We start from the raw sequence: 12,274 nt of genomic DNA on the forward strand, positions 1-12,274 counted from the left end.
ACATTGTTTATTTCTCCCTCTTCCTTGTGGGGGTTTGCACTTTTGAGCGCTTGTTGTAACCTATGTAATTTATTTTCTTTTTTAAATCAATAGAAGGACCGTCTCTTGCTTAAGCAAAAGAAAAACGATGAAGAGTGGATTGTAAAAGAAAGAAAAGTGAGGAGTGAAGAATGGGTTATTAAGTTTTTATTCGTGGTATTTATTTATATTATATTTAAAATATTTATTAATAAATAGTTTTAAATTATATTACTTATATGTCTATTTTAAAGTATATTTTATAAGGCCATGTTTTCATGCTCCTTTCTCTTCCAATATATCTTTGATGGGGAAAGTATCTTTAATCTTATGAAGAGTTTCAAGTTCATGCTAATATTCTTTAATCTTATAAAGAGTTTCGAGTTCATGTTAATATTCTTTAGTCAATAAGGTCAAATGCAAACTTATAAATTTAATATATATTATATCCTATTTACCTTTTCTCTTCCCCAATCTCCAATTTTTGATTTGATTCCCTCTATCATTTTCTCTTTAGGATCCTCCATTAGTGCATCCTATTTCTTTTTGGGAATTGGCATGGAAAACTTGTAATTAGATTAATGTAGGATACTAGTATGGTTTTTTTCCTGCATTAATTTTAAATACTTCCCTACAACCAAATTGACTAAGTGTTGGTTAAATGTTTAACAAAAAGGGTGCACCATGTGTTTCATCAATTTTTTTTTTTTAAATCTCACTTTGTTATTAATAACTTGTTCTTATTATGGGTGAAAAAAATACTAAATTCCTTATTATGTAATTGTTCATAATATCTTATAATTCCATAGGCTTGCAATAATATCTTATTGTTAGACTTATAAGATCAACATAAAAATATAATTTTCTATAAAATAGAAATAAGTTGAGGATTAATAATTGCCATGAACTTTTAATTTTTTAGTAGGAAAATATCATCATCCATATGTAGAGAAATAGGAAATTTCCAAACACTCTTAAAAATTTATGAAGAATGAATTAATCAAATCAATCTTTGAAGAAAGGATATGACAAGGACTAGGAGTAGAGGTAATAGTAGTATTAGATGCAATAGTATATAGGGAACCAATACTAAGGACAATGATAGGGGCACTAGTAGTATGAGTAGGAGTACAAACATTGTTAGTACATGCAAAAGTACAAGCATGACTAGCAATAGGAATAGTAGTTAAGGAACTACCAATAAATGTAGTTGTGTTTCCCTAGATTCCATAAATTCAAGATCAAGATCTATAAAAAAAAAATGGCAAGTGTAATTCCAACAAAAGAAAAAAATTGTGCATGCCAAAGCAATTGATTAGACTAAATTTCAAACTTTCCTATATTATACTATTTAATTTTTTTAATAAAGTAGTGTGGTCTTTTCATGCTTTCTTGAGAATTATCACCCATAAAACTTGTAAGTTCTTCCATTTTTTCATTTTTTTTAATAGGGCCAAAGGGTCAAAGATCATAGAGAAATCATCATCACCACCATAATGAGGTGATATGGAATCCTAAGTTAAGGTGGACTAAAACATCAATAAAAAGTAATATAAAAACATAAAAAATTATATTGTTATCTACCATACATCAATGTTTTTCCCATGATCAATATCCATGGCATATGACAATTGGTTCGTAATGACTTGATATATTTTGTATTTTCATCTAATTTACAATTAGAAAATGTTTTAAAATGTTGCTTAATACATAAAAGAGTGATATAAATTACTACATATATAATGAGTGTAGTAATTAGATAAAATATTCATAATGTTGATTGCATGTGATATGAAAGGCGTGCATGTGAGTTTCATGCAACATGTGGAGTTTACATGTTGATTGGATGTGACATGCAAGGCATGAATGTGAATTGCATAAAACATGCAAAGTTTTTATGTTGATTGCATGCAACATGCAAGGCATGCATGAGAGTTACATGCGATATATGGAGTTTGCATGTTGATTGCATGCAACGTGCAAGGCATGCATGTGAGTTGGATGTGACATGTGATGTCTACATGAAGGACACGAGTAAAAAATAATTGGTGCATGAGTTAACTAATTGGTAAATTAAAATCACATGAAAGAAGTAGTGAAGACAACACATAAGACAAAACACAACTGAAATTTAAATAAACTAAAGAACACAAGGATAAACTACAAATGAATATAACATGCATAATGAATTATCAGAGCTTTAGAATAGAAAAATAGAACCGTGTTAAACAAATCGTTCACTTAGATTAAATTTGCTATCTAATTTAACAACAAGAGAAGGCAAAGATTAAATAAATTGAAGACATCAGTTGAGACAAAGCATAACCAAAAGTTAAAACAAATTGTTAAACTACAAATCATGACAAATTGCCATGTAGATGAAAACAACAGTATTTCAACAGAGTTCAAAAGATTAACTGAAAATAAAACCTGAAGATTAATCAGAAAAGAGGATAAGAGTGTTTAATTTATTGAACGAAAAAATAAGAAAAAATTAAATTGAAGAATAAAGATGAAGTAAAATTGACTTTTAAACCCAAAAAATATAAAATCAGTTGAATAAGGACACAACTCTAAATCTATATAAATAACAACAATATTACAAAGAATGCATTTCAGTGGTGTGAGAATTGTCTATCTCAAAAGAGAATAGTGTAGGGATGATTGAGTGAGTAGAAAAGAGCATTTATCTATGTATGTATGATAGAGTAAAGTTTTTTAGAGAGAGATGCAACAATTCTGAAAGTTATGTAATTGGGTTAGTAATATTATTTTTAAGAGCCTATAGGTCTAAGTTCAAGAATGCATGAAACAGGGATCTACATAGTTCAATAAGTTGGTGCCAAAAAATTAGGGAGTAGTTGTTTCCTTCAAGTCAGTGCTTGAAAAATAAGAACGGGTTGGTTCCTCCCGCAAGTTAGTGCTTGCATAATTGGGAGTTGGTACTTCCTTTTAGATGGTGTTGATAAATAGGAGGTTGGAGCTTCCTTTAAGTTGGTGCTTGCAAAGAGAAAGAAGTTTCAACCTTTTTGTAGTTTGTAGCCCACACAAAATTTGATGTAACTTGAAGTTGGAGCTTTATTTTGCATCATAATAAAAGAAATTGGTAGTTTTCCTAGTTGGGTTTCCATGTTAATATCCTATGTTCAAATTTATAAGTTTGGTGTATTCTTATTCATCATTGTGTTGCTAAGTATTTTTACTTTGAGTAAAGAATTTTGAAATTGTTAAAATATTGGTTCACCCCCCCTCTTATTATTTTCTTGGTTTCTAATAATTGAAATCAGAGAAAGGTTCCTTCACGACCAATCTAATAAATAGAAGGAAGATTATGAACAATGGATAACCATGATTGGATTACCCAAGATGGAGTTCCATTGTTGAATGGGTTAACTTACACAACCTGGTAAGAATGATTTTTTTTAAATGCTCTTGACTTGGATGTAGGGTTATCTATAGAGTATGGAATGAAAGAAAATGAGTGTAATACACAAGCTAAGGAGGAAAACTTGAAAGGGTTGTCTAAGTCTTATTTTGAAAAAGTGATATGTTATGAGACCATGAAAGAGATATGGGTTGAGTTGTAGTGAATCTATGATAAAGTTACTCAAGTTGCATGTGATATCAAAAAGTCCTCTCTGAAGGATGTAGTACACAAAGATTTAACGAAGATTGATGATCATGAATCAGAACAAGAAGAGAATTCCCCTGTAGAAAATGGCCAAGTTGTTTATTATCACTCAGAAGATACCAAGGAGATGCAATCTGCAAGTAAGTTGTTGTTCTATTATAATTTTAGAGGAATAGGTCATCTCTATTCTAGATGTTCATATGAAATTTCTGATGAAAGATACTTTTATACATCTAGTAGTAGTTGAGAAGGAAACCACATTCATACAATAATAGATCTAAATACTACAGAAGAATATATGGGTGCACCTCTCGTAGTCGGGAAGAAATAACACCTCATATTTCTAACGAGTAATCCTTAGACTCAAAAAGCAAAGAAGATAACGAGGGTGCTTAAAGTGAAATAGACATTCGATGTGAATCTAGTAGGCCTTTTGATGAATTAGAAGATCTTGCTGAAAATACATATTTCTAAAAAAATAAATTAAGATGATTTGAAGAGATCAATAATCTTACAACCATAAATAAAAAACTACAAGATGAGATATTTGCATTAAAACATGATTTAGAAAAGGATAATGATTAGTTGTCTCAGTATCAGAAGCTTCAAAGAGTACCAAAATATTGGATGAGATTCTCAACAACCATAAATCTCCCATCATTAAGACTAGATTTAGATATAAATAAGAAGCATGCTCTAAGATGGAAGAAGGTAAAGTAGTAGACAACCATGCTGGAGAAGATAAACATTCTACCTGCAATAAAGCTAAAGGAAGTGAAAATCAATAGTAGTAAGAGAATAAACAATAACAAATACAAGTAAATTACAACCATGGAAATTAGCAATAGAAAGAGAATAAACAAAATAAAATAAAAGTGAATGGCATCAATGAAAATCAACAGTAGCAAGAGAATAAAAAACAAAAAATTAAAGTGAATTATAGCTATGAAAATTAGCAACAACAAGAGAATAAACATCAACAAATAAAGGTGAAAAAAAACCATTAGAATCAACAAGAAAAAAGAACTATTCATAGTTGCAATTTGAACAATAACAGAGATCGATTCATGAGTTAGATGAGATCCTATCACCCTCAAGGACAAAGACATCAGAGATTCATAGGCCCCCCTTTCCAAAGGAAAGTACTCCCAGGTACCAACATTTTTTTAATGGCTATTGTTTTTCTTGCAATAATTCTAGACATAAAGGGAAAAAATTATAGATATAATGCAAGAAATCATAGTATGATGAGTAACAATAACAAGAGATCATGTAATATTCCAAGAAATGGATATGTTAGCAGTGATGGATGTTGTGGTAAGAATAAATTTAATTCCTTTGTTCCTCTCTTAAATCATGTTGAACGCTACAAGTGTGGAAATTATCAGCATAAAGAATAAAAATACGGATATGGAAAGATAAGATCCCCCTATAGAATGTGCAAACAAAAGGAACAACTTCAACAATTGTAAAAGAAGCATAAGAAGGTAGAAGAGGATGAACATGCATTCTATGCTCAAATTCAAGGAAAAATGCTAAGAGAAACACAAAATCAACAAATATCTGTTTTTTTGTCTTAAGGAAAATAAGAGTAAAACTAAAAGTTACAACTCTTTGTCTCTCTCAATGTATCTCCTTGAAATTTTCAGACATGAAAATCATGGACCCTAAGCAAGAAAAAGTAGCAACATCCCAATTAACCTTCCAACGTAAATAAGGTAGAATGAAAGAAAAGTATTGGAAAATGGCCTAGTTAGTCATGACAATAAAAAGACTAAGGATCAAAATGCCCTTCTAATTGAAGGTATTAAGCACAATGGACTAAGTATAAGTCAAATGGTGGATAATGGACATGAATTCATATTTTTTTTCGAACATTGTAAAATAAAGAAGGAAGATATAAGTAGACTAGCAACAACAATAATAATGCCCTCAACCAATTAATATGTCCTTGATAAAGGAAAAATCAAAGGTTATAGCATGAGAATGCTATCTTTCTTAGCTTATCAATGAAATTCAAGCAAGAAATAGTAGCACTTCAAGTCATATCTAAAAGACATAAACTTTTGAAGGGGCATTACAAGGCAACAAATAAAAAAACCAACATAGTTTCAAGGGGAGTACACAACAACATTTGAAGTCACATGAAGAAGTTAAAAATCATTGAATATGAGTTAAAGAAAAAGAGTGGTGTGTTAAAAGGAACAAACGAAAAGATAGGTCCATAGGAATAACATTCAAGTAGAAGCAAATAATTCAAGATATCAAGTAATCTTAAGGTAAGTTGTATGAAGATTTTTGTGGAAGCGATGCGCTCTGCTAGGGTTTGCAGGAGCCGCCACAGAAGGGCCTGACTCGAGGACAGTGCTGGAGTCAGCGTGAGCAAGGCTGAAGACGACAAGTTAAGGAAGAGAATCAGGCAGGAGGGGCAGACCCGATTGCTGCGTTTTTTTCACTTTTGGGCCAGGATAACAACAGAGAGACAGACACTGAGAGGAAATGGAAGAGCCGAAGGGGGGGGGGAGAGATCCCCTCCTTCAAGAATGTGGTAACCGGGGAGAACAGCGGGAGTGGAATGGGGCATAATCAGAAAGAAAGCCACGTCCCGGTCATGGGCAATTTATGGTAGAAAAGGATGAAAGGGAAATGTCTACCGCGGGCTCAAAAAAAACCACGATATGTCATCCCTTGTAATAAGCTGGAGGAATACAACTGTTATATGAAGGACCATGCCTTGATTTGTAAATTCATTGGTTATTGGCCTTCGGAGAAGGAGCTACTTCGATGGATTGACCAGAAATGGAAACCTCGAGGTCATATTGATCTGAAATTGGTAGCCAAGGCATTTTTCACAGCAATCTTCACGAACGTGGAAGACAAGAACAGGATATTTGAAGAAGGACCATATTTTCTGAACAATGCAGGTCTGTTCATGAAATATTGGGAGGAACGATATAACCCAGACAAGGAAAAGCTACTGGAGGCACCAATCTGGGTCAGGCTCTTTGGGTTGCCCGACGAATGCTGGGACCCTGAAATATTAGAAGGAATCGGAAACACAATCGGGAGTTTTGTTAAGATTGCAGAGGCTACAAAACGGGGTAAGTATAACGCCTTCGCAAGAATCTGTGTATACATGAATTTGGCGGAACCCCTTCCTGACAGCATTGAGGTGGAATATCATAATGAGGTTTGGGAACAGCCAATAGATTACGAACACATCCCTTTCAGATGCCGAAACTGTCATGAATACGGCCATCTATACAGGCAATGCCCGTTGAACAATGAGGAGGAACCAAAGAAAAGTCAGGAGGAAGCGTCTGGGGGTTTTCAGCAGGTTACAAGAAGACGAAGGCAAAATAAGGAAGGCCCTAGATCGCAACCACAGAGGAAACCTGCTCAAATGTCAAGTCAGAACAAATTTCAGGTATTACAGGAGGGCAATGAGGATTATGAAATAAATTTAGAGGATGATGAGGATCCTGGGAACATCCCAATGGAAATAGTAAGGGAAGGTAAAGGAAAGGAAGTAGACCCAGGGAAAATCGATGGAAAACTAACGGAGGAGCAGCTGGAAGATACTGCAATGCAATCACAAATGGAGGTGGAGAACCAGGCAGAAAATGAGGTTGAGGAAGAGAGAATAATTAAAAGGCTTCTTCAAGAATGGAAATACCTTGACAGAAGATTCATACCTGAAAAACAGAAACAGTTGTATAAAGAAGTATTCCTGAAATATAAGGAGAAAAAATGGGAGAATATAGTCAAGCAGGTGATGACTGGAAATGATCAGGGGACAGAATCGATGGGACTGGACAGCTCAGGCAAAAATAGTAGAAAGAGGGGTCGTAAGACAATGAACGAAACCATCCAAACGGTGGGAGAAGAGTTAATTAATTCAGGTAAGGTGATACCTCTGTCAAAGGTTTTTTTCCCCTCCTATCAAAAGTTTTAAATGATTGTTATCAGTTGGAATATTAGGGGTTTAAACAGTAAGGGTAAACAAAGGTACATGAAAGACAAGTTGAAAAAAGAGAAACCTAGCATTATGATTTTGCAGGAGACTAAAATATTGGTTCAACAGCTTGAGGGTATTATAGAAAAAAATAATCTTCATTATGAGGTGATGGGGTTGGATGCTATTGGATCTGCAGGAGGTATAGCAATTTTGTGGAACCCTAATGATATCATCCTGGATAGATGGACTAGTATGAGTAGAATCCTTACTGGTCAGGGTAGGATAGTGGGAACCAAGGAGCAGGTTGTTGTTTCAGGGGTTTATGCCCCCCCCTCCTCAGGTGAAAAAGAAAACTTCATAGCAAGCATGAAAGTTATCCGCAGACTGTATCCTGAAGCTGCCTGGATCATAGGGGGCGACTTTAACTTAATCAGATCCTTGGATGAGAAAAAAGGAGGGGTGAGGAAGGTGGACCAAATCATGGATAGATTCAATGAGACGACAGAGGATTTAAGACTAGTTGACATTCAGACTATCAATGGGATTTTTACCTGGAATAATATGAGAGGAGGCAAAAACCAAATCGCTTCTAGGCTGGACAGATTCCTAGTTTCAGAAGCTATTATGAATAAAGACATTTTTGTAGAGGCAAATATTATACCTTCCTTGGGGTCTGATCACTGGCCGATTAGATTAGAGGTCGATATCAAAAAGAATCGTGGGAGGAGACCTTTCCGGTTTGAATCTTTCTGGTTGAGAGACCCAGAATTCATCAAGCGAATTGAGGAATGGTGGCGACAATCTTCTATGCAAGGTAAAGGAAAAATGCAAACGTTCCAATTAAAACTGAAAGAGCTGAAGGGAAAAATTAAAAAGTGGAACAAAGAAGTGTTTGGAAACATCTTTGAGGATAAACAGAAACTAGAAGGAGAAATGGAAAGCATTCAGCAAAAGATGATAGTGGAAGGCAGGACAGAGGATAGCATCAACAAAGAAGGGGTCATCCTTGGGAAATTAGAAGAAAGACGAAAACAGGAGGAGGTTCTATGGAGACAGAAATCTCGAATAAAATGGTTAAGAGAGGGAGAACGAAATACTAAATTCTTCCATCAGGCAATGATTAAACACAGACAGAGGAACAGAATCCTATCCATTAAGGATAAGAATGGAAATAGAGCGGTGGAGCAAGAGGAGATAGAACAGGTTCTTGTGGATCACCACAAAGAAATCTTGTCTGAACCACAGGTTGATAGATCTAGAGCTATTCAGAAAATATGCTCGGCCATTCCCAGCCTTGTCACTGAAGATCAAAATAAGGCTCTGATGAGAGCTGTGACCCTAGAGGAGGTAGAAGAGACAGTGAAAGCAATGAAGAAGGGTACTGCCCCGGGACCAGATGGCTTCACAGTAGACTTTTACCAGGCGGGATGGCATTTCTTGGGGGGAGAGATCCTTGATCTAGTTGAAGAATCAAGAAGGAATCAAAAGGTATGGCCGACTCTCAACGCAACCTTTTTTGCTTTAATTCCTAAAGGTGAAAATTTAGAGGATGCAAATGGCTTTAGACCAATAGCATTATGCAATGTTATTTACAAGATTGTAACGTCCCTGATTGCTAAGAGATTAAAACCCCTTTTAGACCAGTTAATATCTACAGAACAAACTGGTTTTGTTGAAGGAAGGCAGATCCTCGATGGTCTTGTTGTAACTCAGGAAGTTCTGCACTCTCTTAAGGTTAAAAAACAAAAAGGCATGCTGATTAAGCTGGACTTGTCTAAGGCTTATGACAGATTGAATTGGAATTATCTAGGCAAAGTCCTAGAGAGCTTTGGGTTTAATAAGAGGTGGATTGCTTGGATCCATAGTCTGATCTCCTCTCCAAATTTCTCTATCTTGGTCAATGGAACTCCAACAAAGACCTTTAATGCTTCTCGTGGAATTAGACAAGGAGATCCTTTATCCCCTTTTCTGTTCATCCTTGCAGCGGAAGGCTTGGGTCGCTTTATTAAACAAGAAAGAGAGGCAAACAGGTTGAAGGGTCTCAAGCTATGGGGGAATAATTTGCCCTTAACCCACCAACAATTCGTGGATGACATTATGCTTTTTGGAGAACCAACAGTCAAAGAAGTCAGACATATCAAAAGAATTCTGGATCTATTTGCGGAGGCTTCTGGCCTGGAAATTAATAGAGACAAATCTTGTATCTTCATATTCAACACAACAGAACAGGTAAGAACCCATCTTACCAGACTTTTGGGTTTTAGAAGAGGGGAATTACCTACGAGGTATTTAGGTAATCTTCTAGACCTCACCTCTAAAAAGATGAAAAATTGGCAGGGTGTCTTGGATAAATTGAACGCAAAGGTTGCAAACTGGGCCTTCAGAGCCTTAAACATTGCAGGTAGAATAGTCTTGGTGAAATTTGTCTTACAAGCTATCCCAATTTATTCTCTCTCAATAATGGCCGCACCTCTAGGGGTTTGTGCTAAAATCAGAGAAACCATAAGGAACTTCATCTGGAGAGGGTCTGACCAAAAAAAGAAGTGGGCTCTTGTATCTTGGGAACAGTTAACGGAGAGAAAGGAGAAAGGTGGCTTGGGGCTGAGAGACCCCGAAACTCTCAACAGGGTCCTGGGAGCCAAGTTGTGGTGGAGGTGGCTCAGGGGGGGCAATGATTTGTGGAAGAACATATGGAAGACTAAATATAACATGCTTGATTCAACATTAGAGATCCTAAGGCAACAGGAAACGCCCAAAGGTTCTTCTATTTGGGACCTGGCTCGCCAGAACCGGGATCTGGTGGAAAAACATGCTTTCTGGGAGATCCGTGGAGGAGCAGAGGCAAATTTTTGGGAAGATAGGTGGCAACAGAGAGAAAGACTGAATAGAATCCAAGATCTTAATCAAATTCGAGCCAGAATAGAAGGAAACAGGACTTGTGTTAGAGACTATTGGAAAATTCATGATGTGGAAGAAGGGTGGAGACTTTGGATTGATCCAATGGAATGGGACAGGGAGATTGAACAAGACCTGCAAGACAAATACAAAAAAGAAGTTGGATCCAGGAAAATCAGAGCTCGGGATGGTCAAGATATCCTTAGGTGGGGGCATTCTATGAGAGGTCTGTTTACCACCAAAGAAGCTTATTACTTAATTGATCCTCAGAATGGGGATGCGGGAAACCTGGATTGGAAAGTCGTATGGGAAAATAATTGGTGGCCAAAAGTCTCTATATTCGTATGGTTGGCAGTAAAAAACAAGATCCTAACCTGGGATAGAATCCAGAAAAAGGGCTTTAATGGGCCTTCGATATGCTGTCTCTGCAACAAGGAGGGGGAGACCAAAGATCATCTTCTGATTAATTGTCCGTATTCTAAGAATATGTGGGTGAATATTAAACAGACCTTCAATAAACCAGGATTTGTCATCAGTGATTTTAATGAATTGGTCTTCAAATGGAACAAGGAAGCCTTCCAATGCAAGGTCGTTAAAAGAGCCTGGAACCTTATTCCAGGGTTTGTTATGTGGATGATCTGGAAGGAGAGAAATCAGAGGATTTTCCAGAATTTGTTAAAGGATCCAGAGACAATCTGGGTAAAAGCTGTAGAGCTCATGCGGGAAACAGTTCTGGTGGAGAGATGGTACGAGGATGATTGGAAGACAAATCAGGAGGAGCAAGAAATTTTGAGTAAGTTAAACTTAAAACTGGAGATGGTCCATCACAAGCTATCTGTCCCCCAGGACATGAGGAGTCAGAGCCCTGACAAATTCAGTTACCCCAGGGATACCTTTGTTAAGTTAAATTTCGATGGGGCTTCGAAAGGAAACCCAGGAGAAGCAGGCTTCGGAGGCATCTTCAGAGATAGTAATAAACAGGTCAGATGGATATTCGCAGAAGGGGGAGGAGAGATGACTAATAATGAAGCTGAATTCTGGGCCCTCCATCAAGGATTAAGGATTGCAGTTAGAAATGGTTATCCTAACCTGGAAATCGCGGGCGATTCTCAGATTGCAGTGGACATGGTGAGGAAATTAAATAATGGCAAGAGCTGGGAAAAAGCCACCAGCAGTTGGCGGACTGCGGGTATCGTTCAGGATATTGCAGTTCTCTTAAAAAAGATTGAGTATAAGGTAGTAAGTCATGTTCATAGGAAAGGTAACTAGGCGGCTGATTACCTGGCCAATTGGGGCAGCAGAGGGAGGGGTAACAGGGTTGACCAACAATGGAAGGCTGTGTGTGGAGATAGCGAGTGGAAAGAGTTGGCTGAGATTATTAACTCGGATTATGACCAAGCCACGTAAGCACCTTGTCGGATCATTGAGCTGGCAAAAACAAAGGACGTGGAGATCCCGGTTTTTGATCAGTGATCAATCGGGGAAGCTTAATGAAATGATGGCTGCGTACAGAACTGTACTATGGCAGTGTGTGAAGGTAATGGCACTCGATCTTGCGCAGGGTGAGATCATTAATTTATGTATTTTCAGTGGAGGGGATGGTGGGCTGTCAGAAGCCTTGATAACAAACATTAACCAAGGAATAATTACCATTAATATTGCCAATCGGGAAAGAAAATGGCGGCATCTGTTCGCCGACGATAAACGGTCTGAGGAGGCCAGAAATCCTATTTATATCAAGATCGGGGAAGGCGACCGGACATCTGGTTGTT

The 12,274-nt window shown here is 36.8% G+C and overlaps 1 protein-coding gene across 1 annotated transcript; it reads left to right on the forward strand.

Annotated features, from left to right (window-relative positions):
- The first annotated feature begins 6,368 nt into the window (after window positions 1-6,368).
- On the forward strand, window positions 6,369-11,771 carry LOC149259327 (uncharacterized). The gene is made up of 2 exons (XM_089453867.1): window positions 6,369-7,556; window positions 7,710-11,771. Exons 1-2 carry the CDS (start codon window positions 6,369-6,371, stop codon window positions 11,769-11,771), a joined length of 5,250 nt encoding a protein of 1,749 aa, XP_089309993.1.
- Window positions 11,772-12,274: the final 503 nt, after the last annotated feature.

The sequence above is a fragment of the Pinus tabuliformis genome, chromosome 6, assembly GCF_031772625.1.
Source record: "Pinus tabuliformis cultivar Carrire ecotype Pingquan chromosome 6, CPIR1, whole genome shotgun sequence".
Taxonomy (NCBI): Eukaryota; Viridiplantae; Streptophyta; class Pinopsida; order Pinales; family Pinaceae; genus Pinus; species Pinus tabuliformis.